Raw genomic sequence first — 27,673 nt, forward strand, 5'->3', positions numbered from 1 at the left:
CTAGAGACTCCTAGAACTCCATTTGAAAACGAACTACTCGAGCTAGTTAACCCACAGAGACTGATGGTACTTCTTTGTCCTTTGGTACACCACACTGACCAGTCCTCAGCTGGAGGACCACTGGGCAAGAACAAGTAGTGATGGGCGTCATGCCATTTTTAGAGTCTTGGAGTCAAGATTGCAGAGTTGTATTTGGTTTCACAGGCAGTCCAGTGCTCTGTCCATTCCACAGCATTGTTTCAAGGAGGGACTATGTGATGGTCTTTATGCGTGGGAGTCTGTCAGTCAAGAGTGCAGCGGAAACTTAATGACATACTCAACTGAGATAATGGACAAGCCTTTCTGATAGAAGGAGTACTTACAGAGTTGTGGGAGGGGTCAAGAGAACCAATAAGAGATGGTGAAGTGCCCAGTGACTAGCAGTGGTGGCCACCATTGGCGTTCCTAATCTTGATGGAGGAAGGAATGGAAAAGTACCTTGGGGGAGCTTCAACTGCAGGAGGAGCCCACTACAGGAAGGGTGCAACTGCCAAACCACACATCAGCATGGAGCAAACCAGAAGAATAGATAAACTATACTTTTTCTCCTCTCTGACTCACCTCCTGGTGGCTACCATTGGCCAAACCAATTCAGCTAAAACTTGAATTCATTTTCTACTGGGAGTTTTTCTGAAAAATAAGGACAGAAAGGCATTTTTCTCAAAACTTTCCCCACATTTAATTTTTTCCCTTGATGTAGGGAAATAGCTGAATTGTTCGGAAATTTCTGTTATATTTTGCTGTGCATCAACCTAAGAATATCTCTTTAAAGGAAATTTATGACAGGGTTCTTTATTAACAGCCTTAGGAAGATAGAACCATGTTTAATTTGTTATTGCCAAAGTAAGATAACAAAAGTATTGTCAAATCAGGTTGACAATTAGCAAGTAAATGTCATGCCTCTGTGTGTGTGTGTTTTATGCTTATCATTGAAAAGTCTTCTCTTTATCGGTAATAGAGCTCACTTTTAGGGTCCTTCATCAACCACCTCAGACACTGGACATGTCCGTAACAGTGCAGTCTCTTTGCCTTTTGGACAAGATACCTTATGGCCAATATGTATTTCTCTGAGTGCTAGCCAACTGAAAAGGACATAGAGTCTCTCTTGAGCTAGAATCATCTATTCAGACACTATTCTTTCATAGACATTCTTACTGTAAAAATCCATCATAAGTGTTGCAGACCCTGACAGTCATCTTTGTCTCTGTCTTACTTTTCCAAGGGTTTTCTTCTACCACTAGAGTAGTCCTGATGGCGCTGACCCAGGAAAATAAGTAACAAGATCAATAACACTTTCTTTCTTTCTTCTTTTTTTTTTTTAAGATTATTTATTTATTTGACAGAGAGAGATCACAAGTAGACAGAGAGGCAGGCAGAGAGAGAGAGAGAGGGAAGCAGGCTCGCTGCTGATCAGAGAGCCCGATGCGGGACTCGATCCCAGGACCCTGAGATCATGACCTGAGCCGAAGGCAGCGGCTTAACCCACTGAGCCACCCAGGCGCCCCCACTTTATTTCTTTCAATACCAAGACTGTCGTTGTTGCAGATGAGAGGTAAAATGCTATTCTCAGATACATGAGTCTACACGTGTATGGGCATGATTGAAGGAATGATTTCCTTCTCCTCCTCCTCCTTTCTTTCTTCTTCCTCTTCACTATTCAGTGATTTTAAATTTATTTTCGAGGTTATGAAACACCAGCAAAATCTAGTTTTACAACATCCCTCTGACCCTCAGAAAAGTCCTTCATGCTCACCAAAATCAGTTCCCAAAGCCACCCAGCCCCTGGAAACTGTGAATCTACTTGCCAGCACTGCAGATTGTAAAGGGATTTATACAATATGTGGCCCTTGTGCCTGGTTTCCATAGTCAGCTTACTGTTTTTTGAGGTTAATCCATGTTGTGGTGGGTATCAGCACTTTGTTCCTTTTTAGGGCTAAATAATATTCCGTTGTATGGTAAGCCCTCATTATGTTTATCCATTCTCCGGTTGATGGACATTTGTGTGGTTTCCATATTTTGACAGTGATTAATAATGCTGCTGTGAGCATTTGTGTACAGGTTTTTGCGTAGACATGTTTTCTGTTCTCTTGGGTCTCTGCCTGGGGGTAGAATCACTGGGTCATAAGGAACTCTACTTAAGCATTTGGAAAACTGCCTGGTAGTTTTCCATGGTAGCCGCACCATTTCACATTCCCACTAGCAATGTATGATGGTCTCAGTTTCACCACAGAAGAAATGATCTATCTATCTATTTATCTCACCATTACACATACCCTCCCCAATGTCCATCACCAGCCACCCCATCCCTCCTACTACCCCCCCTCCAGCAACCCTTGGTTTGTTTTCTAAGATTAAAAGTCTCTCTCACTCTCTTTTTTTTTCAAGATTTTATGTATTTATTTGAAAGAGAGAAAATGAGAGAGCACAACAGGGGGAAGAGTCAGATGGAGAAGCAGACTCCCCGCTGAGCTGGGAGTCCAATGCAGGACTCCATCCTGACACTCCAGGATCATGACCTGAGCCGAAGGCAGTTGCCCAACCAACTGAGCCACCCAGGCGTCCCAGATTAAGAGTCTCTTATGTTTTCTCTCCCTCTCTGGTTCCATCTTATTTCATTTTTCCCTCCCTTCCCCTGTGATCCTCTGTCTTATTTCTCCAAATTCCTCATATCAGTGAGATCATATGATGATTTTCTTTCTCTGATTGACTTATTTCACTCAGCATAATACCCTCTAGTTCCATCCTGTCATTGTAAATGGCAAAATCTCGGGTTTACTGATGGCTGCATAGTATTCCATTGTATATATATACACCACATCTTCTTTACCCATTCATCTGTTGATGGACATCTAGGCTCTTTCCATAGTTTGGCTATTGTGACATTGCTGCTGTAAACATTGAGGTGCATGTGCCCTATTGGATCACTACATTTGTATCTTTGGGGTAAATACCCAGTAGTGTAATTGATGGGTCATATGGTAGCTCTATTTTCAACTTTTTGAGGAACCTCCATGCTGTTTTCCAGAGTGGCTCACTAGCTTGCATTCCTACCAACAATGTTGGAGGGTTCCCCTTTCTCCACATCTTCACCAGCATCTGTCATTTCCCGACTTGTTAATTTTAGTCATTCTGACTGGTGTGAGGTGATATCTCATTGTGGTTTTGATTTGTATTTCCCTGATACTGAGTGATGTGGAGCACTTTTTCATGTGTCTGTTGGCCATCCAGATGTCTTTTTGCAGAAATGTCTGTTCATGTTAGGAGGAATGATTTCTTAACCAGCTTATGGTGTCTTATTTTTCAAGCCTTATGGATTCTGTAGCTCATTTTAAATTATTTTACAGCAGATGTTTTTCACATCATGAAGAGCACAGAAAAAGTATATAATAGGCCCTGATTTGCCAAATGTGGTATTTCTCTAATACATAGCTTATAATACATTAGACCATTGGCTCAGGGCCTCTGTTTGCTTATAAAGATAGAATCTTGTTGGCCCATTAGTTATTAGCTAAATATAATAATGGGCATATAGTTATAAATACTACACAGTCTATATAGTTTTCAAGTGATTGATCCCTCTCATATTGTCCATGAAATTTTCCTTGATTTATAGATGGTTTCATTTCATAAATTCACACATTTATTCATTCCACAAATATGAAACCCTACCCTATGTAAAGTCCCATGTTAGGCTCTGTTTTTAAAGTTTACTCTTAAGCAATCTTGTTTTCAACAAGCATAGAGTCTAATAGGGAGATGAGACGTCAGGAGTCATTGTAAGAGAGAATGAGCTAAGTTCCAAAAGAGAAGCTTGAGTGAAACCATTCTGCTTCTGATGTAAGAGGTTGTTTCTACCTGAGAGGGTAGGGTTGGTGGCCAGGAACGATTTCCTGGAGAAAGTGACATTTGAAAAGCATCTCTCAGAAAGGATAGGACTGAGCCATGGTAGGATTAGAGAAAAGCACATTTTGTCTGCAAATAAATGATAAGGATAGCATACGTGCTTAGAACAGGGTTTTGGTTTCGTCAGGGGCATGTGGAACTAAGGATGCAGTGTGTGCAGAGAGTTTGGATCCTGAGAATGGTGTCTAGACTGCATGTTCTGCAAAAGGAAAATGACCACAACCTTAACAATTCCACGAAATAGCAGAGGTAGGTTTCTTAGGAAGAAACCTGGGGATTATTTATTGATATACTATTTATTTCATTTATTCAATTTTTATTTCATTTAATTTTATTTAATATAAATTCATTTAATTTTATTCATTTAATTCAAGTATTAGGAAGAATGCCCTGGGGATTATTTATTGATATACTATTTATTTCATAAGAAAGAAAGAATTGTAAGGTAGCAATGATGGCAAATTTACATGCCTTGATTTTTCACTGTATTTTTCTCATCCATAATAATTTATCTTTTTAAATTACCTATATGGTTTATAAAACATTTTTCATTACATCATTGTTTCTTAAGCTTATCAGGTAAAAAAATGAAATCATCTTGGTTGCTTGTACAAAAGTAGCACACTACAATTTCTATAAACATTTCATGTCCTATTTCATAGACCATGTATTTTTTTAGATTTACCTCCTTTTTGTTCACCATCTGTTTTTCCATCGTAGATCATCCTTCTGGGTTTGTTTTCCTTTTTTTTTCCCCCCAATATTCATGTATTTTGTGTGTGTATGTTAGTTTATTGTTCGTAAATGCTGTTGGTTTGTGTTTATCTCATTAGCATTTTTAGAATATAGCTTTTTCTGAATGTGCCATTCTAGGATGACAGTGTTTCTCAGTCCATCTGAAATATTATTGTATTGTCTCTGTCTCCTATTGTCTCCTTCATTTGCAGATTTCTCTTTACCCTTACAGTCTTTGTCAAAGCTGGGTATCCTGTAGGTTCATTACAAGTGTCTAGTTCTGGATTTCCTTGTATTTTAATTTCCGGACAGATATTATGCTTGGTGATGTGGGTTGATGTTTTCCATTTGTCAGGTAGATTCACAATCATTAGTGCTACAAATATTACCTTTACTTCTTTTCTATTCTCTCCTGTAGGTACTCTGGTTGGAGTTAGTTCGATTTTTCACATTTTTTCCTTAAATATCCCTTGATCTGTCTTCCGTATTTCCTATCTTTGTGTCTCCCTGTGTGACATGTTGCAGAATTTTCAGGTCTGTATTCCAATTCTAGTTCATCAGTTTTGGGGGGTGGCATCTTATATTCCCTTTCACCCATCTGCCCTTTGGTTTTGTTTAAGTTTCAACCGTTATATTTTTCAATTATAAACCTTATATTTTCTTCTTTTTTTAGACCATCCTAGTCAGTTTTGGTCATCCCTCATTGCATGGTTGTGATGCTGCCCTTTATTTCTTTAAACATTTCATACCTGTTTTGTAAGACTGAGTCTGAGATTTCAGTATCTGATGTCCTGGGTGGTCTAAATCTATTTTTTGTTTGATCGTTTGTTTCTTCCAAGTCTCATTTCTCATGGTTCGTTTCCCTGAAGATTTTGTGATTGTTGACTCTTACCTTCTGTTTGACATTATTTTATTGTGAAGAGGAACTTGGAGCCTGAATGCAGTGTGTGTTCCATATGAGAGAAGGTTTGTGTTTCCACAGGGACCGTGGGGCCATGCAGACTGGGACCATTGGCACCCCTTTGAGGGTCTCTGGTATAATCCAGGCATCTCAGGTTCCGCCCCCCATCCCTGCTGCTAATGGAAAGCTGCGTCTCCAGACCTTGGTGCCGGTCATGGTGTTTGCCCACCCGCTACTTTCTCCTTAGTTTGCACATGTAGCTCACAGTGAAGATTTTAGCTCAAGAAGATGGCTTTTATTTTCGCTGAGCCCCCTTGGAGCTTTACTTCACCTACTTAAAGCTCAGCGATGTTATGAAAATTATGTTTTGTACAGGTTCTACTTTTTTTTTCTTCCCAAGATACTCTTTTAGAACCTCAAAATTGGCCTGCTGCTGGAAGCTGAGTGATAGATCATTGTAGCCCAGTAGCAATATGGGAATTACCAGAATAGTTCGGTCAACATAAATAAGACCAACAGGAATATTTTAGAACAAACACGCACTAATTTGGCATTTTAATTTGTCCAGTTTTGTTACTTATCCCAATTCTTGCTAGCTTGTGCCTTTTGGATATAACCCAAAATATTGTATTAATAAAATATTTGAAATGTTCCTGTTTTACAGAAGAAATAGCTAGGCCACTGGGAGACTAGGAGACTACTAGTGGATAAGTCTTCTTGAAATTTCTATTCACCTTATTTTAATATGCTTTGGAATGTTCAAAGGAAGTGAAAAAAGGGAGTTGGTCCATTGAGAAACCTGAGATCTGTGAAGTCAGGCCAAAAATGTCTTACATCCATTCTTCCATTAGGTAATTGAAATTTTTATCCATTTATGCATGATTCCTTTCATGTCAATTTATTTAATAATTCTGTTGGTATTTGTAGATTGCTTACTATACGGCACGTACTATCTCATATGGTAGAAAACACAGGAAATTGCACTTAGAAGTCTCTGTACTATAGATCTTACATTCTGTTCTCAAGACAGACATAAACAAAGAGGAGTAGGAAGACAGTGTGGGAGGATGGTAAAGGCTGTGAGAGCAGTAAACGTGGCAAGAGGAGTAAAGTATCGTGGGGCTGAGATAACAGATGGGTAGAGGGACTTACTGGTTCTGAGCACTTTACTAATGAGCCTTAGAACCTGGTCTGACATGTCACTGCTGGAACACTCCCATGGTTAGGCGAACAGATTGTTTAGGAAGTTGGTGTTATGGGTTCAGATGTGTCCTCCCTAAAGGAGGAGTTAGAGGCCTTGCCCCCGGCACCTCGGAATGTGACCATGTATGGAGATGGAGTCCTTACAGAAGTAATTGAGTTAAAGTGAGGTCGTTCGCGTGGCCTTAATCCAGTATAACTGATGTCCTTAAAAGCACAGAAAAGTTTGGACGCAGAGATGGACATACACGCAGAGATGGACATAAAGATGATAGAAAAGTTTGGAGACAGAGATGGACAAGGAGGATACCACGTAAGGATGAGGGTCACGCTACTCTAAGCCAAGGCTCTACCAGAAGCTAGAAGAGAGGCGTGTAGAGTGGCAGGGCCTTGGGCATGCAGTTTGGGGTTCCAGAACTCTGGGACACTCAGCTTCTGTTGTGCAAGCCCCTCAGATCAGCAGTACCATGTTACGGTAGCGCTCATGAGCCAATGCAATCAGTAATTCGTTGTGATCAAAGCTTCACGGGTGTAGGACAACAGGAGATGACGAGCAAAAGGGTTCAAGGACTGCAGATAGCCCATTAGGAGCCAGGAGGTCTTTATTTAATGAATGTCTAATGTACATTATGTGCCAGTGACTTTTCTGGTATTTGGCAAATATTAGCCAGTATGCATCCAAGTAGCGATCCTACTACAGAGGTTCATCCATTATTTCCATTTTAAAGACGTGGAGTGACATTTTGGTCATGCCGTCTCCTTCCCGAGAGAAGGAGAATGTTTGAACAAACATTCCATGACCATGCAGAGATTCTTGGGCCTTGAATAAGAGATTTTCCTGAGGGTTTCCCACACACGTGTAAACACGCAGTGTTTTTAAGTCCTGTTTCTGGTGATAGTGGAAGATTCAGGGGAAAAGCATGCCCAAGACAGGGACCCCCACGTTCTAGTCCCATCTCTGTGTTTCCTGGGCCACACTCCTGGGGCACATCACTTAGCCTTCTTCTGTCTCCAGTCTAGACCCTTGTGTGCTGTGCTGTGATCAGTCTGGACCTTCTTGAGTGCCCTCAACCTGCTGTGCTCTCTCTTCTCTCTGGGCCTTGGAACTTGCCTTCCTTCACCTTGGAACACGTGTCCTCCATGGTTACAAAGGAGACGGGAGAGGGAGGACCGGAGAATCACATGGCTAGGCTCACATTCCAGTGGTCATGACTCACTTGCGTGGCCTTGACCTGGCTAGACCCTTGTGTGCTGTGCTGTGATCAGTCTGGACCTTCTTGAGTGCCCTCAACCTGCTGTGCTCTCTCTTCTCTCTGGGCCTTGGAACTTGCCTTCCTTCACCTTGGAACACTTCCTTTGCTGTATGCCGACATCTGTGCTTCTCACTGTCTTAAACAGCCTCCAAGGCATGCTCATCTAGGCAAGGAATTCGTACACGTTGGTCATGTTCCTGGCCATGTTTACAAAGACAAATACTGATGATGGCGTCTGAGGAATTTTGCCAGTGCAAAGTCAACCTTCATTGTGATTTTTTAATTATGGTAGCATTTTGTGTGATTTGTGAAACTTTTTTTTAATTGATGGGACGTAACTCATTTAAGTAGAAATCTATTACAGACATTTACGTTGTTTACTGGTTTTTTTTTTTTTTTTTACTGTTACTGAAAATGCTACAGTGAATAAAAGGATGTAATTTTAACCCATATCCCATGCCTATTCAGCATCGCTTCATGAAATGTATTCTCATCAGAATTTCTTCAAAATAATTGCATTATCATTCCTTATTTGTAGTGTGTCTCCAGGCCCATCATCATTACCATTGTTATAATGCTTCATAACAGGAGTAGCACTAATATAATAGTAATCACTGAGCACATGCTTCTGTGGGTACTAGGCTAGGCTCTTTATGCATATTACCTCATTTAAACTCCATCCCACTGCTATTCCATTAGAATTGTTATTATTCCTGTCTTACAGATAAGGTTGCTATGGCCCTGAGGGGCCTTGTGATCTGTCTGTGGTTACTCAGCCCGCAAGTGGTGGGACTAGGCTCTAAACTATCATTTTCCGTTTCAAAGGTCTCACTCCTTTCATCCATTGCTCCACGCTATGTATGGAAAGACGATCAGTCTGGCCATCCAGGCTCCTGTCAGGGTTCCCTACCTCCTATTCCATCCCTGGACTGAGGCCTCCCTGGCCTCAGCTTTCCCAATTATAGTAACCTGGATTGTGCACTCCTTCCACGGTCAGCAAAATGCAGCAGTGTCTGCAGAAACACTTTGAACCTTGTACAATTCCAAGGGATCATTAAGAGACATTACCGGGTCACAAGTAGGCTTTGTCAAGCAGACTGATGGCAGGCATTAAGGGTGCACCCGGAAAACTCAAATCTCTAAACTAGACAACTAAGCAAACATTGTTCTTGTAAAGTGTGGTACTGTCCCAATGGGGAAAAATGTAAGCAAGCCCCTTCATGTCTTTAACGGTGCCACAAAAGTGGAGGGAAATCATTCATAAAGTTGTGGAAACAAGTACTGCCTAGAGCATTTGTTGAAACAGCTTATGATTCACCTTTGATTAATGTACTTGTGGGCTTCTTGATGTCCTAGCTCTGAGCCATCCCTGAACGTCCCGTTCCTTTCTGCTTTATCCAGAGCACATCTTCTGGCACGGACTCTCCCCAGCGAGGCTATCCGTGTATGCTGAGCGCTCTGGTTCGAGTCCTTGCCCTTTCACCGCTGTGCCTGGCGCCCGCACACAAGCCGTCCTCCCCATGCACCCTTTTCTTCGCTTACTTGCATGAGATGGATGGATCGGACAAGATGACTTTTGAGACAGTAGTTCCCAAGTCTAACCAGTTTTCAGAATCACGTCTAGGTCTTGTTAAAAAAAAAAAAAAAAGAATCAATTTCTGAGCCCAAACACTGGAGGTTCTGATTTAGGACCTTTGAGGCCAGATCAGAATCACAGTGAGGTTCCCTAGCAGTTACTGAAGGCTATTTTGTGCCAAATATAGTGCTCAACATGGTGTGTAGGACTTTTCTGTCTCATTACAAGGGTTTGGGGTAAATGCTGTTCTTATTCCCATCATGAGCTACACTGGGTTTTTAATTGCTTGCTCAGTCCTTACAGTCTCTAGGGGCGTGCTTGTTTTTCAGATCATATCCTTACTTATACGTATGTTGTAGCTGTACGTTCTGAACCTGAGAATCCTGGAGATCTGACTCTGTGTTCATTGTTTCCATGCTGTTCCCTTTGTTTGAGTATTTCATGTCGAGGGTCTGGAGAGCCTTAGTTGGGGAGCGGTTAGCTGCCTGTGATGGAGGACCACGCTAGCCTTCTCTGAGGGTCGGGCTTCAGCTTGGAGCATGTAATCAGGCTTCCTGAGCACGCACGTGTTCCAGGTCTCAGAATCCCCAGAGCAGTGCCCTCTCTGGCCTCTGAGGACAGCTTCTCTCTGCCCCTCTCAGGGATCCAGCTCAACATCTCCAATTTGTTGTTGGCTTGCTTATTTCCTTTGTTTAGATTTGCTTGTTCCATTTTCTGGTGTGCATCCGTGAGAGCATCCTTGGAAACCTCTCCTGCCCTCCTAAGAGATCACCACTGTCTCAGCAGGGTGTTTTCATCATGACCTACTTGTTCTGTGGCAGGAGGGGCCCTCAGCTCTCCATAACCTGTCCATTCTTTCTTCTTTCTTTTTTTAAACATGTGTCTCTTCTGAAGAGTGTAAGCTTCTTGAAGGTAGAGACCTTGAGTCTCTTAAACTCAGTTCTGTCTTTAATACTGAATAAAGTTCCTAGACGTAATACTCTCTCAAACCTCTGTGTGACCTTGTTAAAAGCAAAAACTTCTCTGTGACCCAAATACCAATCCATTTCTTACCTACAAAGACACGAAAAATGCTGTATGGACCAAGTGATGAACTGAATCTCGGAGCCGTGAATTTTTTAAAATTTAATTTTATTATTTGATGGAGGCACGGCAAGAGAGGGAACGCAAGCAGGGAGAGAGGGAGAGAGAGAAGCAGGCTTCCTGCTGAGCAGGGAGCCCGATGTGGGCTCGATCCCAGGACTCTGGGATCATGACCTGAGCCAAAGGCAGATGCTTAATGACTGAGCACCCAGGTGCCCCTCAGAGGCATGAATTTTACTTCAGTGCCATGGTGTCCAACACATTAGCTAGTAGCCTTATATTTATATATAAATATATATATATAAATATATATATATATATATATATATAAATATAAGGCTACTAGCTATATATATATATATATATAAATAAATATATATATTTATATATATTATATTTATATATATTATATTTATATATATATATTTATATAATTTAGTTTAAATTAATGAAAATCAAGTAAAACTTAAAATTTAGTTCTTTGGTCATCCTCTTCTCATCATCTCAGAAAGATCTCCTGGATAGCAATCCTCTATATAAAGGTTTCAATAATCTGTACAAAAACTAGATTCTGCTGCTGTCTCTATGTGTTTTGCCATGATATATGCTCTATACTGAGCAACTGCCCAGTTATTGCATTAGGAAATTTCTTCTGTACGCCAATATCCTTAATTCTGCTTTTCCAACAGTCCCAGTTCTCAGTATGTAACAGCGGGTTTTGCCAACCTGAGTCTAAGCACAAATCCTAGTTATTTCTTTTCAGTGTTAAATGCAACTGAGTCAAAATGCAGAACACTATTCCTTTTACTAAAAACAGCCACCCTTGATCTTCTGTTCAACCTCTGATTCATAAGAATGAAATGAGGTATGGGAGGGCAAATATTTTAACATAAATGCACACACACACACACAACATAAACATAAATAACATAGAATTGAATAATTGGAAGTTAGGGTTTTGGGGTTTTGTTTTTGTTTTCTTTTCCCCCCGAGGCCTTATCAGAATATTCTCATGTTAAATGGGCTGGGTAAGGATAGCTAGTATATTTTATAATCCAGATTCTTATTAATTTGTGCTGTGTTACCGTGGGGAGGTTCCTTCCTCCTTATGTAACAACGAGTTAGTGCTTTGTCCAGGATTTTTTTCGTACCATTTCCTTAAAGAGAGTATAGAATTTCCCATCTTTGCAGAACATTTTAGTGGTGGTTCCAAAAATTTACTTCAGCTTTCTGAAGTGTAGTTTCATCAAATCGTTATCTAGGAACGTAACCAAAATCTCCCATGGGACGTGAAAGGGGCAGTGTGGTGACAGATGTGCCCCAGAGGTGAGGCTCGCTGTGGGCGTCAAAGCAAGGAAGACTCAGTGCTGTTCCTCAAATGTGTGTGATTTACTGATTGTGTGAATGTGATGAAAAATAAAATCATTTGCACTCTTGGGGAGAAAAGGCAGACTCTGCACGCTGGGGCTTCAAAACCATGCGTCAATTTCATATTCCCCACATCATGTGAAATCGTTAAATAAAAAAAAAAAATGAATCCAAAAGCAGAACATAAGCCTTTTACATTTGGAAAATTTGCACAACAGAATACCAAAACATTTGCTGATGCACTTCTTTCGACTATGAAACATAAACCTATTTCCTTTAAATATTATATAAATCCTACTGTGATTTAAAAAGAAAAGTGGCATCTAATCATGGAACATTAAATCGACTTTGTTATGTGGTTTATTGGCTTATCTATCAAAACAGAATTCAAATCCATTTGTAGAATGAAGTTTGGGGATGGCAAGAATAGCAATGAAAGTAAATACAAACACATGGGGGGAAAAAGCAAGCTTTCGTGTGCTAAGCACTTCTATTCTAGGATAAAATGTCCAGAGGGTTATTTTTTTGTTGTTTTTTTTTGGGGGGGGGGTTGCTGATTTCATCAATAAACAGTATGAATTTTATTGTATCTTATTTGAGTCTACAGAATAAGTATCATAATTAGCCTCAGGTGTTAATATTTCCCCAGATACATATACTTCACTATGGAATTTACTGTTTAATTCAGTAAAACTGCAAAGATGTTCTGCTTAAATTCCTGCATATTTAAAGTGTGTAGCATAGTACTGATAGGTCGTATATATTAAGTAAATATTTGTAAAACAGATGAATAGATAAATAAGTGAATGCTTTTAATTTCTTTTATATTTAGTATACTTAAGAATTTCCATATTCCCTCTTTAAAGAAGAATATTCAATGAAGGAATCTTGTCAGAGAAAATCAAGACAAATTTTGCAATTTTAAAAAAATTGTAGCTATTAAAAATGCAGATAGAAGGTTGGAATCTTGAAAAACCAATAACCTCCTGGGAGAAAATTGGTTTTATTTCAAAATACTTTATTCCCCTGGATAATTATAGTCTAAGAAAACACAAACAAGTGAATGATAAAAATAAGCAAATTAGGAAAATGAAAACTCTGCTGTTTATTAACTGAACAGTTTTTCACTTAGCATAATTCCCTATAGATTAATCCACAATTTTGCATACGTCAGTAGAATAGTCTTTATATTGCTAAATAGTATTCCATGTTAGTTTAACCATTTACCCACTAAAATACATCTGGATTATTTCCACTTTGGGCCACTGTGAATATGTCTTATCGCAATTGATTTCTGCTTTTATTCTGTGTAGAACATATTATGTATAATTTTAATTTTAAAAATGGTTTTTTAAAAAGATTTTATTTATGTATTTATGTATGTATGTATTTAGCGTGTGTGAGCAGGGATGAGCGACAGGGAAGGAATCCCAAGCAGGGAACCCACTGAGCATGGAGCCTGACGCGGGGCTTGATCTCACAACCCTGAGACGGTGACCTGAGTATTGTGGTGGGGTTTCTTTTAATGTGGCCCAGGATATGGTCCGGCTTAGAGTGTGTCCCAGGAGTCCTTGACAGAAATGTGTACGTGTTCCTGTTAGGGGGAATCAGTCTGTATGTGTCAGGAACATCCTTTCGACTGATTTGGTTGTTTCAATATGTAGCAGTGTCTCACGGTTACTGTAACCAAGTACCATACTCTTGGGAATGTGAAACAATTTATTCTTACACAGTTCTGAAGGTCTGAGTCTGAAATCACGGAGTGGGTAGGGCCAAGGTCTCTCCAGAGGGTTTGGGAGAGAACTGTTCCTTGAGTCTTCGGACTCCTGGTGGCTGCTGGTGCGTCTTGGTGTTTCCTGACTTGTAGTGACGTTACTCCCTGTGTTCCTGCTTCCACAGCCTTGTGGTGTGTGTGTGTGTGTGTGTGTGTTGTATACAATCTCCCTGTGCTTCTCTCTTATAACGGCACTTGGGATGAGTGCAGATGTTATAATTTTTGTTTCAATCATTATGTATAATTTAGAGGACAAGGGTGCTCTGTGGTAATTTACCCATATTTCTAGTCCTTCTCTTTTTGATTTTTTTTTCCTTCCTGATGCTCTAAGATTTCTTCTCTTATTTTTCTGTCTGAAAATTTTTCTTTGGCCATTCTTTAAGGGTAGGTCTGTTAGGACACAGACTTTTAGTTTTTCTTCAGCTGTATATGTGTTTATTTTCCTAAGTTCTTCAAAAATAGTTTCCCCAGAATCAGAATTCACATGGGCACTTCTTTTCTTCTGACATTTAGAAAAGCCTGTTCCTTTCTTCTGGTCTCCATCCTTCCAGATGAGAAACCGGTTCCATTCAAATTTGAGTTCCCTGCAAGTAATGCACCCTGTCCCTCTGGCTGCTTTCAAGATACTTTCTTTGAATTTAGTTTTCAGAAGTTCAGTTAGGGTGTGAATCGAAGTGGGTTTCTTTGCAATTACCTTACCTGTGGTTCACATTGCTCACTGAACCTGTGGATTTATAGTGTTCATCAAATTAGAGACTTCAAAAATTTTTTTTATTTTTTAATGACTTTTCAGTGTAACAGAATTGTTCATGAGCCACATCCAGTGCTCCATGCAATACGTGCCCTCCTTAATACCCACCACCTGGCTCCCCCAACCCCCCACCCCTTCAGATCCCTCAGTTTGTTTCTCAGAGTCCCCAGTCTCTCATGGTTCGTCTCCCCCTTCCGATTTCCCCCAACTCACTTCTCCGCTCCAGCTCCCCATGTCCTCCATGTTATTCCTTATGCTCCACAAGTAAGTGAGACCATATGATACTTGACTTTCTCTGCTTGACTTATTTCACTCAGCATAATCTCCTCCAGTGCCGTCCACGTTGATTCAAAGTTGGGTGTTCATCCTTTCTGATGGAGGCGTAATACTCTCCATAGTGTATATGGACTTTTCAGCCCTTATGTTTCCAAATGCTTTTTCCAGTCCTCTTCTTCCTCCTTTCCTCCTGGGACTCCCATGATACGAAGTTGGATTTTTGTTGTTTTTGTTATTCTTCTGCAGGTCACTGAGGCTCTGTTTATATTTATTTATATGTTAGTCCATTTTCTCTCTGTTCAGACTGAGTAAATTCTCTTGAACTACCCTCAAATTCACTGATTCTGTCCCATCAAGTCTACTCTCGTTTTGAGCCCATTCCACAAATTTTCTATTTTTGTGGCATTTTTTTTTAGCTCTGTGATGAACATTTGGTTATTATTGTATCTTTGATTGCTTTACTAAGATTGTCTCATTTTTTGTTATCCTCCAGAGAATTTGTGATTGCTCATTGAAGCATTTTTACGAAGGGGTCTTTAAAATTCTTGACAGATAATTCCAGTATCCGATCCGGTTCAGCGGTGGCATTGATTGGTGGCCTTTTCTCATTCAAGATGTGATTTTTCCTGGTTTGCATTATGATGTGTGGCTTCCTACTGTGGCCTAGATGGTTTGGCTATTAGGTGAGAAGACAGCAGAGCCCGTTAGAATTTTTATTTTCACAAGCGGTCACTCTGTGTTTGGCAGGCGGGTCCTGGCCTACTTCTTGGGCAGTGACTGCAAGGACGGGGTAATTTGCAGAGCTCGCATGGAGCTCTTTTCATCTGTGGCATTTATTTAATGCGCCTGGGGCTCCCACTGGCTCTTGTTAATGCTGCTTGAGGGGGAAGAACAAGCTACCAGAGGCGAGGTGCCCTGGTACCTTTGTGCAACAGAGGAGGTTTTATCCCTGCGTGTGGGAAACAAGTACTTCCTGCAGGACGCTGGTGGCAAGATCCTTATTCCTGGTGGTTCCAGCCATGTGGTCCCTCAGGAGGGGCCGTGAGAGCTGGAGAAGCTCAAGGCCATAAGGACATACAAGTTTCTCAGGCTGCCCCTGTGTCTGCTAGTTCCCTTCCTTCCTTCCCTCCCTCCTTCCTTCCTCTCTGAGAACAAAGGCCCACCTGGACACCAGGGACGTGTCATTCTGCCTGTGCTTTTGTGAGTCCTATCTCAAAGACCAGAAATATCTGAAATCACGTCTAGAAGTGATCTTGCACTGTGCTGGTGTAGATCGAGAGGCTCGCAGGTAGCTGCTGAAATCTGCGTCCAGAGCAGCTTCTGTCTTTTCTGCTGCCTGTTGTGGGTATCTTAATGTTATTTTGCCCTCACATTGATTTGCGTGTAGAATTATTGTTGTCCCTAGGCCCCCACCTGACACCCTTACCCATCCTACTGCGTCAGTGGCCGAGAGCATGCCGCCTGGGGCCCGTCCAGCTTGGGTTTAAATGCTGACCCTGCTGTTTCTTAGCCTGTGCATTCAGAGCAGGTCCCTTACTTCCCTAAATCTCGTCTAAACAACGAGGACGGTCATAGGATAAAGTCAGTCAGCTTCAATAGCAGCATGTGTGTGGCACACTCAGCACACTGCGTCGCCAGTGGCCGGCACCCAGCGGGTGTGGTGGGTTCGCTCGGGCGCCTCCTCATCTACATCATGGTCCTTTCATCTCCATTTTAGAGAAAAACCAGAGCTCGGAAGTAGAGGTGACTGCACCCGGGTCACTTAGCCCACTTACGTGTCCGGAGAGCTGAGATTCAGACTTCGTTCCTGACCGTTGCGTGTAAGCTGCCAGTGATGGTCTTGCAAGGCCTGAGTCTTGTGGGAGCCTGGGTCAGTCCATGTTCAGGTTTTGCGAAAATATAAGATGGTACAGTTATATGAGCCGGACACACTCAATTTTCAGTTAATTCTACATGGTAGTGGAAAGTATTGTTATAAAGCTATCTATGTATAGAAATAAAAATAACCCAGCTAGTCTAATAGAACCTGACCAAGGATGACTTTGAACCATTTTGCCCAGTCAAATACTCCTTTTTATGATGCTTATCAATTTCTGAAATCTGATCAGTTTTAAAAACAGTTTACGGCAGTATGATCTTCCATTTAAAGTTCAGTGCAGTTGGAGACGCGGTAAAAACGGATGCTTCCATTCATACAGTTTGCCACAAACCTTCTACGTAAGACTGTGTCATTTTGCACTTCGCTAAATGAGCAAATGAGGGTCATGGTGAACTCCTGAGTTTATAATTGTAATGGAACAAAAGCAAATCAAGAGGAATAATTTGTGTTTTTACCAATTAGAGTAAAAATGCATTTATGGTAGAGAAATGCTCCAAAAACTCCAGTTGTGTTTGCCCACTTATTAAGGAAGGGGAAATTTTTTCGATGAAAAACATAAAAAAGGGCAGTTATTTACAGTGTACATTAGGGCTTCTTTTATGAGTTGGTGTTCTGTGGGGTAGGAGGTAAGCAGTTACTTTTTCCTCTCAGGCTCTGCTGACTCAGAGATTTAGAAAGAAAAACAGCAACTAATGGCCACATATAGATCAAGAACCTATTTATGTTTTATATTTTTGAGCTAGGAATATGAGATGTTTGACTCAGCTTCTTTGTAAGTTAAATGAAAACACTATTATATATAGCAAATAATATGTAACGTTATGAGTGTGTATGCACATAGGCTGATTCCACAATGGACAAAAGAAGAGGGTCCATTTGTGATGGGACACGTGGAGGGTGATGCCTCGGAAGGGGAAGCAAAGAGAAAGACGCTGTGAGGAGAGGAGAGGAGAGGGGAGAGTGCCCGGGGAGAGGAAGACAGGCAGCCGGAGAGACAAAGACCTAGTGGAGAGAGGATCCTGGAAAGAAGTATAAGTCCACAGAACAGAAGGGAGAAGAAAGCTCAATGGAGAGGAAGAACAACAACAGCTAGAAATGGGAGGGGACAAAGAGAGACCACACACAAGTCTAAAGCCCTGACCATCGGACGTTTGCTTTTACCCTAAGTCTGAAGGTTAAATTGAATATGCCCAGTTATGAGCTACCATGTCGAGCATTTTGTGTATCTTCTTATGACACCTTCAGCATCCCAACGGTGGGAAAGTGTGTGTCATTAACAACACCCTTCCCCCGGAAAGCATACCAGGCACATTGGAAACAACCTGGAAATTCATCTCAGAAGAATTCTTTCTGTCTGTAGTCAGACCCTGCCTGCGGGCGTGGGGCCCACCTTGCGTGGTGGGTGTGGGTGGGGAGGCCTGGAAGTGTCTCTGCACTCGTTTCTCTGCCCCCCCCCCCAATCCTGTGGTATCTCTGAGGAGGGGGCTCTTTTATCTTTTATGCTTATCACCCAGAACAGTACGTGTGAAGAGAAAGCAATAAATATCTCAATGAACAAATGAGAGTATTATGTACCAGAGGTCGAAATACTAGCAGAAACTTCACATAAGATAAAAGAAACATTTTATTTCGTAAAAATTATAGCATCAAGCAAGGACTCAATTTTATTTCCTTGCCTGTGTTGGATTCTGGTGAATGGTACAGGGTGGGGGGAGACAAAATATGACATAGATGTAGCCTCAGAATCCAAATGTGTGTGGTTTTAACTGCGTGTCTCTTCTAAGGCTCTCGTTTCATCAACCAGCCTAACTACTTCATGCTTAGGAAGAATAAAGGAAAATGGGGCGCTTGGGTGGCTCAGTCGGTTAAGCATCTGCCTTCAGCTCAGGTCATGATCCCAGGCTCCTGGGATCGTGTCCAGCATCAGGCTCCCTGCTCAGCGGGGAACCTGTTTCTCCCTCTGCTTGTGTGCGCGCACGCTCTCTCTCTGACAAATAAATAAGATCTTTAAAAAATATTTTGAAAAAAAAAAAGGAAAATATATTTATTGAGCACATTCCATGTGGCAGTGAAAGATGACTTAAGTTAATTGATGGGCAGTCTTAGCTAGTCAACTACTAGGCTGTCCTTTCTAGGTCATTCCACCACTCTCCTCTCCAAGTGTGCTGAGACACCTTACTCTGACCCAGATAACGATATTTGTAGAGCCACATCCTAAGTGCATTTCCTTTCCTGCAGCTGCTTCTTGCCTCGGAGGGCCTGGGAGGGCACTGAGGTGAGAAAGAATCAATCTGTTCCCTAAGGGAAAACACAAAACATCAGTCCCCCAAGTTCTCCAGTCAAAGAGCATGGAAAGGAGGGACTGATTTAAAGTATTACCTCTTCAGATTCTTTATCTTCTTCTTCTTTTTTTTAAAAGATTTTATTTATTTATTTGATAGAGACACAGTGAGAAAGGGAACACAAGCCAGGGGAGAGGGAGAGGAAGAAGCGGACTTCCCACAGAGCAGGGAGCCTGATACAGGCTCGATTCTAAGACCCCAGGATCATCATCTGAGCCGATGGCAGACAATTAACAACTGAGCCCCCCAGGCGCCCCCTTTATCTTCTTAACTGAATTCCTTCAGTGCTCTTCTGATATGGGGGGTTTATTTTTCAGCTTATAGTGAACATGCCAGCTGACTGATAGTTACTTCCTAATCATACTAACTTCATCACATCTAGTTTAAATTTTTATTTTTAAGAGCAAGTGAGGGCGCCTGGGTGGCTCAGTGGGTTAAGCCGCTGCCTTCGGCTCAGGTCATGATCTCAGGGTCCTGGGATCGAGTCCCGCATCGGGCTCTCTGCTCGGCAGGGAGCCTGCTTCCTCCTCTCTCTCTGCCTGCCTCTCTGCCTGCTTGTGATCTTTCTCTGTCAAATAAATAAATAAAAAATCTTTTAAAAAAAAAAAAAAAAAAGGAGCAAGTGAATTGTCCCCTTGTCGGTTCAAGAAGTATTACATATTCAGAGGTCTACAGACTGTTTGAAAAATGACTTACATAAGGCCAAATAATTATTTTGATTTATTTTAATCTCCTGGACTTTTTTCCTGAGTGTTATTTTAATGACAATTGAATATAGTTGTTGTGACAGATGGATTTGTCCTGATTTTATTATTAAGCAAGTTGAAAGGTGTTAAACTGACTCAAGAGCCCATTTTGTGATATGCCTGCATATAATTTCATTTTGAATAAAAATATTTCCCAGGTTCATTTCTTGTCGATCTCACTCTTTGTTTCGTCGTTGTCCTTAAAAAGTGGCAAAGTGGGCCACGGCAACAAAGATGTCCATTCAGAACCGTGGATCTCGCGCAGGCTGTAGACCACATTGAAGTTTGCTCCTACGAATGTGGAAATGCAGCACAGCTCACGTGCATTTCTTGCTCCTCCTCCTCGTCAGATAGTAAGCCCACTTTGTTGTGAACGACTGCGTGAAGAGCGCAGATTAAAATTCCGTGTTCATTCTGCAGGTGATGGAAGTCAAAGGACAGATGATCCACGTCCCGGAATCCAACTCCATCTTATTCCTGGGCTCTCCGTGCGTGGACAAGCTGGACGAGCTCATGGGCCGGGGGCTGCACCTCTCGGACATCCCGATCCACGACGCCACCCGAGACGTCATTCTGGTCGGTGAACAGGCAAAGGCCCAGGATGGCTTGAAGAAGAGGATGGATAAATTAAAGGCAACTTTGGAAAGAACTCACCAGGCCCTGGAAGAAGAAAAAAAGAAAACAGTCGATCTTCTATATTCTATTTTCCCTGGTGACGTCGCCCAGCTCTTGTGGCAAGGACAGCAGGTGCAGGCCCGGAAGTTTGACGATGTCACCATGCTCTTCTCGGACATTGTTGGCTTCACGGCCATCTGTGCCCAGTGTACCCCCATGCAGGTGATCAGCATGCTGAACGAACTGTACACCAGGTTTGACCACCAGTGTGGATTTTTGGATATTTATAAGGTAAGGATATTATAAGGTAAAGGGGTTTGGTTACTTGTGTGTGTGTGTGTATGTGTGTGTGTGTGTGTGTGTACTATTTGTTGCAGGGGTACAGGTCTGTGACTCATCAGTCTTACAATACCCAGCGCTCACCACAGCATGTCCTCCCCAGTGTCCATCACCCACCCACCCCATCCCTCCCAACCCCCCTCTACTCCAACAACATGCACAAATATTTTTTAATCATCAATTGTCTTAAATTGCAAGGATGCAGTGTTCTTTTTTTCTTAAATTAAACTTGGTAGTAAAAGATGGAAATTTCTGTAGTTTAGAAGTCTTACCCAGAATACAAGGTATTTCTGTTTCATGAGTAACTTTCCATTATGGGTTAGCGGATCGTACTGACAGACCATAGGCAACTGAATCATAATATTGCTCGGTAAGGCAAAAGGCCGTAGAGCTAGTGCTTCAAGTTCATTATTATCCCAGAATTAAATTGCTGAGTTCTAGGCAACTTTTCACAACATAATTAGTCTTTCTTAGAGAATAGGTTTCCAATATAAACTTAAGAATTTTCATTTGACAGTTAATAAGAAGTAAGTTATGTTAAAATATGCATTGCATTATCAGTTAAATGGTGATTAATCAGTGTTTTACACTGCATTGTCAGATAAAGAAGGTCCCTCTAATTCTGAAGGAACACTTGTAAATATTCTAGCTGTTACCAAATGACCAGTGGTTTTTAGTGGAAGCACTTTAATTTTCCAAGCTAAGGAGTGGAATAGATTTGAAAATGGGTATCCGTCACCATTTTTTGATCTGATTTGGTGAACTCCTAAGGAATTTCTTACTAGAATCAGAGCAATCTCTTGAGTAATTCAGCCTCATATCTACCTAATGAATAACTCTGTAACTTTACATAATTTCACATGGATTACACAATGTTGGGGTATATATATATATTACATATATATATAAAATATATATATTTTACATATAAAGGATAGAAAGGGCTTTTAGGGTAAACAGTAGTGAGCTGTAGGCTGCTCCTTCTTATAGGATGATCTATACATGAGAAGACTTGGAAAGGAACACTGTAGTTTAATCTTATTATCCCAAAGGATGTTTTCATTAAGGTGTCTCTCCTTTAGAGAAACATGCTCTCTAGTTCCATTATGTATAAGGTGCAGCCAGGGCTAAATATTTTAGTGTGTCCCTTCAGAGGGATGAACATTCACTGTGTGGTAGGGAGGAGGGATTTGCCTAGTACAAAATAAGTTCTTATAAATTATCTTCAACTTCCTTATAACTTATTGTTATGTAATTTATGGTGGAGGTAGCCAAATGTCTGCTCCTAAACTAGAGAGACACTATAATGAGTTTGTCACTGTTAGACTCAGTAATTTCCAGGAAGTAGAGTGATTGGCCTGAATTTGCCAGCACCGTCCTGTCTCCATGCTGGGGCTGTCCTGCACTGATCTCAGCAATGACCAACACCTTCCTCTATGAACCCCTGCTTTGCTGTGTTAGCTTTCTTGGCCTAAAGTGGTCATGTTACTTTGGCCCTAAACTCTTATGACTAAATGAGAATGATAAACAGATAACGAGAATCTTCTTTGGAAAAGCAAGGGAACCCCTAATTAAATATAAGCATTAGGTTTTAAGAAAAGAGGAAACACGATGTCTTCTGAGGATACCACAACAGCTTTAAGGTTTAAAAATACGGATTTCATAGACACCGAGTTTCCTTTCCCTTGAGAAAAGCTAGGACACCTCACAGAAAAGGAAAATGCACGGCAATATCCTGCATGATCCTCAGATTTTTCTGTTTTTTATACCATGGACAGTTCCATACAGTTCTACATAATTAACTTATAAAATGGATTTACAATTTCCCTGATACTCAAAAGCGGCTTTCCATCCTTCATGGATAAACAAAACACTCCTGGTTCACAAATTCAGGTTTTTAAGCAGAAACTGATTATGAAATTTCAGCAATAAATATAGAAAGTTATACAGTTTCAAGGCCAGGTGTTTTTAACATCCCTTTGATGCTTATATGTGTCTGTATCTCGAATAGGCTTCTGAGGCAACTTTCATGTTTACTCAGGTTTATGGGGGTTGAGTTCAGGGTCCAGACAAGGGAACACATTTTGTGCTGAAGCAGGAGTGATGACGGCATGTCCAGAGAGGGGGAAAGACAAAATAGAGTCTGTTACCCCGGCATAGGATAAAACAACGTACGTTACAGGAAATTCATTAGGATGAATATAAATTCGATATCCTCTGACATGCCTCATTTGAGATTTCTAATCATCATAAACAGAGTAGCTTATTTTCTGAAAGTTTACACAGGGCTGTTTTATACCATGAGCTCTCTGCTAGATTTTTTATGGCTATTGAAAAGAAAAATCCCGAAGTAGAATTTTTAAAGGCCCCTACACCTGCTGGTTTCATAAAATAGACTTGCCAGACTTCAAGTACATTTAGAATATTTGTGGAATAATCACACCACAGAGAAAAATACGGTGGAGCCCATTTTTATGCTAGAAATGTGAAAGGCAACCAGGCGGACCTGAATGCCAAGGAAAACCTAGACAGAGGTGCCCCACAGGGGAGGCATTTAAAGTCTGCTCCTGCTCGGTGAGACTCCATTTTCCCAAACTGACGGTTCTCCTTTTCTTGATCATCTTATTATTTCCTGTTTACCTGTCATTAGGGAAGATGATGCAGAGAAAGACTGTAATTCCAGGGTAGAATTCAGCTAAATTAGGCCATAACGAGAAGTGCACCTTCTGTACAGAAGGAGTGTGGAAGGAAGCTATAGATCGTGCTGTGCCTATCTGAGGCATTGAGAAAATCAAAGCCTTTACAATGCTCGGCTGCTGAGATGTCACAGGTGTATGAGTACTAAGTCAACGCCAGGTAAATTGAGCGAAGCATCGGTTATAATTTTGATAGTCTTATAATTAGAAAAGCAATTATTAAGGAAAAAGTCAAGATCAACATACTACTATTTTCCTCGTCGGGTTTTATCGGGTGGAAAGGGATGAACAAAGAACTGGTAATTCTGACTTTTCTTACTGTTGGCGTGTAGATAATGATAATGTTGGGGATAGGGAGGGCATTGGATACTGAAGCAACCTAATGAAGGTTTTGCCTTATTTTACATTTTTGCCTCTGGAAAACCCGTTAGTTAGAAATAAGGGAGACGCAAGAAGGGTTAGTGAGCCCTTCATGCTTCCCTCACTCTGCTGAGCCAAGGCTGTAGCGACCCAGTGTGATCCCAGATGTGCCCCTAGACATCTCTTCTTTACACCTTTAAAGACTTTTCTCCATGTCTGTCACCTGTAAAGTTAAAATACTAAATGTCTCCATCTCAGAGTTTTGTTGTATTTCAATGAGCTGCGGGAGGCAAGGAGCGTAGACCAGTAGGGGGCGTGTGTAGCAAATGCCCACGGGAGCTGTCCTTGGTAGCTCTCCGCAGGTGCACCTAGACCTACGGGAGGGTGCCTGTGTGACTGGTCTGTGCGTTTTTGTACGTGTATAACGGTGCACCCCAACAGTGCTGATGACAAAAGATAAATATCATCTCACTTTGTCTCCCATGATTAACCTGTGGGGTTGTTTCATTATGTCCATTGAGAAAGGTTAAAGTACCCAGACAACGTGACTCATAAATCAATTTGAGCTACGGCTCATCTGATTCCAAAGCCCATAATATTTTCACGAGTCTGGCCTATGATGTAGACAAATATAAAATAATAAAAAGAAAAAGTGGAACCGGTTTTAAAATTATGTTACTTGATCGGTAACTACAGTTAGGCTGTCAACAGTTAAAGAAAAGGCCTATGATCCCGTTGCCCAAATCTGTCCACTTCCCTTTTGGTAGCAAATAGTTCAGAGTTTTGAGAAGCTGTGTTTAAAAGTAGGGAACTCTCAGGGCGCCTGGGTGGCTCTGTCGGTTAAGCATCTGCCTTTGGCTCAGGTCATGTTCCCAGGGTCCTGGGATCCATCCCTGCATTGGGCTCTCTTCTCAGCAGGGAGTGCTTCTTCCTCTCCCTCTGCCCTCCCACCCCCCACTGCTGCTCAGTCTTCTCTCTCCCACACTAAGTGTCTCTCTCTCTCTCTCTCTTAAATAAATAAATAAATAAATAAATAAATAAATAAATAAATAAAATCTTTTAAAAAAAAAAAGCCAAGGACTCTCAGAGTGCCTGGGTGGCTGAGTTGGTTAAGGATCTGACTCTTGATTTCAGCTCAGGTTGTGATCTCAGGGTCGTGAGATCAAGCCCCACATTAGGCTCTGCCCTAGGTGTGGAGTCTGCTTAAGATTCTCTGTCCCTCTCCCTCTACCCCTCTCTCCTCACTCGCTCCTTCTCTCTCTCAAAAAAAAAAAAAAAAAAAAAAAAAAAAAAAAACCACACAAATAGTTGGGACTCTCCCATCTGCTGTCCTTCCTTTTTTGTCAGAAACCAGTAGCATCTTCTCTCTTCATTCCTTATATGGAGAAATAACTTACCAAGAATGGATCAGTGATCCCAGGTGCAGGCGATAGGCCATATAATTTTAAAATAATGAAAGGAATAAAAGCTGATTCTTAAAAATCATTTCATCCAGGGAACCCATAAAAATATTCATAATAAAATCCTTTCTTCTTTTGTGGTGGGGGTAGAAAGAACAATTTCCATTGCAAACCCCAAGTTGGGTTTGCCAATGTCATTGAAGATAAACATTCAGCATCACTGTCAGACTTGGGTTGGGGAGAAGGGGTGGAAAAGCAAGACGGAGTAGCCAGAAGTGCCAGGAGAAGATCTGTCAGATCAAGGAACCTGATGTGGATTGTCTGAAAAACAGCACAAAGTTCATATGGACAAAGGAATGCAAGTATTCTAAGTTCACGTGGGAAAGCTGAGTATAGCAAAGTGGGAAGGAAGAGAAACGCAGACACACCGTTCGTTAGGGGAGCAAGACCTCAGCATCTAGAGTAAGGAGACTGGATTCCAGGAACTGGAAAGTAGGCGTTGTGTCCAGGCAGCAGGTATGAAGACGGGCGTCAGGGCCAACTGATACAGAACCAGAGTCTTCCTTCTCCAGGACTAGCCTTAGTGCCTGAGGATGCCTAGGACCACCCCCCGCCCTGGACCCGGAGTCAATGGGTACCCAAATAATGTGGCCTCGTCAAAGGGAATAGAGATGTACACTGAGCTTTTAAAAGCTGAAACAGGAATTAGACCTATAGAGAAGCTGGAGTTGTTAGGTTAGTTATATCCATTCTTGAAAATGAATAGAATAGAACATATTTGGGGACACCCTTGACATTAATATAATTTGGAAATTGGCAGATAGCTTGAGTTCTGAAAATCTCTGAAAGCCAGTGGAAACCCTATTGACTTTATAACCTCCACATGCCTATAAATACGATACCAATAAAAAAGCTAGAAAGCCATTAAGATCATATGCATTTCACATAATTTATATAAGCAGATGGTTCTACTCTGATCTGTGAACTGTAGACTCCCTTTAACTGTAGTTCCTTAACAGTTTTGTGGGAAAACCTGTACATCCTAAAAAACAAATACAGAGTGCAGAAGTAAATGGTGATAAATGTCCAGAAGAAAAAGGTTTCTGTATCAGATGGACAGAGCTCAGTTTTGAGTAGGCATGTTAATACCCCAGGGAAACGGAGAGTCAGGAACCCCTTTGGATTCAGGTGTCTTGGTGAAGACTGTGTATGCTTCGCGCTGATAAGATGGTGGTCTGTGAACCGGAGAAGGAGCTATCCATCGTTAACCTGCGTCATCAGAGCTGAGAGCAGGCGTTTCACATGTAAACTTACCAGACTACAGAGCTCGATGCCTCGAGAATTTTGATTTGTCTTGTCTTTGACAATATGGAGCTACTAAGCCTTTGCTCACTGGACCTTCAGCCGGCTTTGAGAAAATGAAGCAGACTCCCAAGCATATCACTCCAGTGTGAACCAGATTCTGCAGGCAAGAAAAAAAACAAACAAACAATAAACAAACCTGAAATGCCTCCCTTCCCCCTTGGTTTCTTCTATGATAAAAGAGCCTTTTAAAATACTTAACTATTTAGGTTATTCTTGGAATTTTAGGAATATGTGTATATCATCTTACTCCATTTCCCAGCACAGAATGCCAGTTCCATTTGGTAACGAGTGAGTGGCTGGTTCATTTCCCCCAGATTTATATATTTTCTGCTTATTGATCAGTGTACATACATCTGAAATTAGAAGTTACCAAAGATTTGCACTAGTTATTCGCAGTGGTTTCCTTCAACATCAGTGCCACTGATTTTTGCTAGAAATGAAGTCATTGTGTCATCTCCTAAGTCTAGAAAATAGGAATTTCAGAAGTGAATACACACACACACACACACACACACACACACAATTTTTCCACATTCATCCACTTAATAAACATTTTTGACTTGCTTGGTAGCAGGGTATGACTCCTATGGAAGCCTATAAAATGTTATGGAAATTAGTATATATTTTTAGCCCAATTTTAATGAGTAGAGAAGAACTAATTTTATATGCTTTATAAGGTAAGGTGAAAGTCACAGATAAGCATTCTGGTCTGATATCTTTCCTACTAGCGGGATTGTATTGTTACTTTCAAAATACATTAATGGCCTAAAAATTATCTGCCCAGGTTTTGCCTCATTTAAATTTTTGCCTTGGGCAGATGCTTAGGTTGGATATCAGGGAGAAACAGGGGTAAGGATGGACACTTTTCCCGTTTCTGCCCCTGCATCCTGCTAAAACTGCTGGGGCCCTTGCACCTGACCCTGCCCCCCCCCCCCCACCGTGCACTCCTGAGAGTTCCAGCTGGCTATATTTAACCCCTTACTTACCATCTCTGCTTGAGTCTCACCATCCATAAAGAGATTAATTTCGTCTACTTCATAGTTATGTTTTATAAGCTTTTAAATGAAATGCC

General features: G+C 41.3%; 1 protein-coding gene across 3 annotated transcripts in view; it reads left to right on the forward strand.

Moving 5' to 3' along the window:
• Positions 1-27,673, forward strand: part of GUCY1A2 (guanylate cyclase 1 soluble subunit alpha 2) — a 297,534-nt gene that overhangs the window by 159,493 nt on the left and 110,368 nt on the right. For all 3 annotated transcript variants that reach the window (XM_046015025.1, XM_046015026.1, XM_046015027.1), the window contains exon 5: positions 20,247-20,732. In XM_046015025.1, coding sequence (XP_045870981.1) covers positions 20,247-20,732 — 486 coding nt within the window. The remainder of the gene's footprint in view (positions 1-20,246; positions 20,733-27,673) is intronic.

This window comes from Meles meles, chromosome 8 (assembly GCF_922984935.1).
Source record: "Meles meles chromosome 8, mMelMel3.1 paternal haplotype, whole genome shotgun sequence".
Taxonomy (NCBI): Eukaryota; Metazoa; Chordata; class Mammalia; order Carnivora; family Mustelidae; genus Meles; species Meles meles.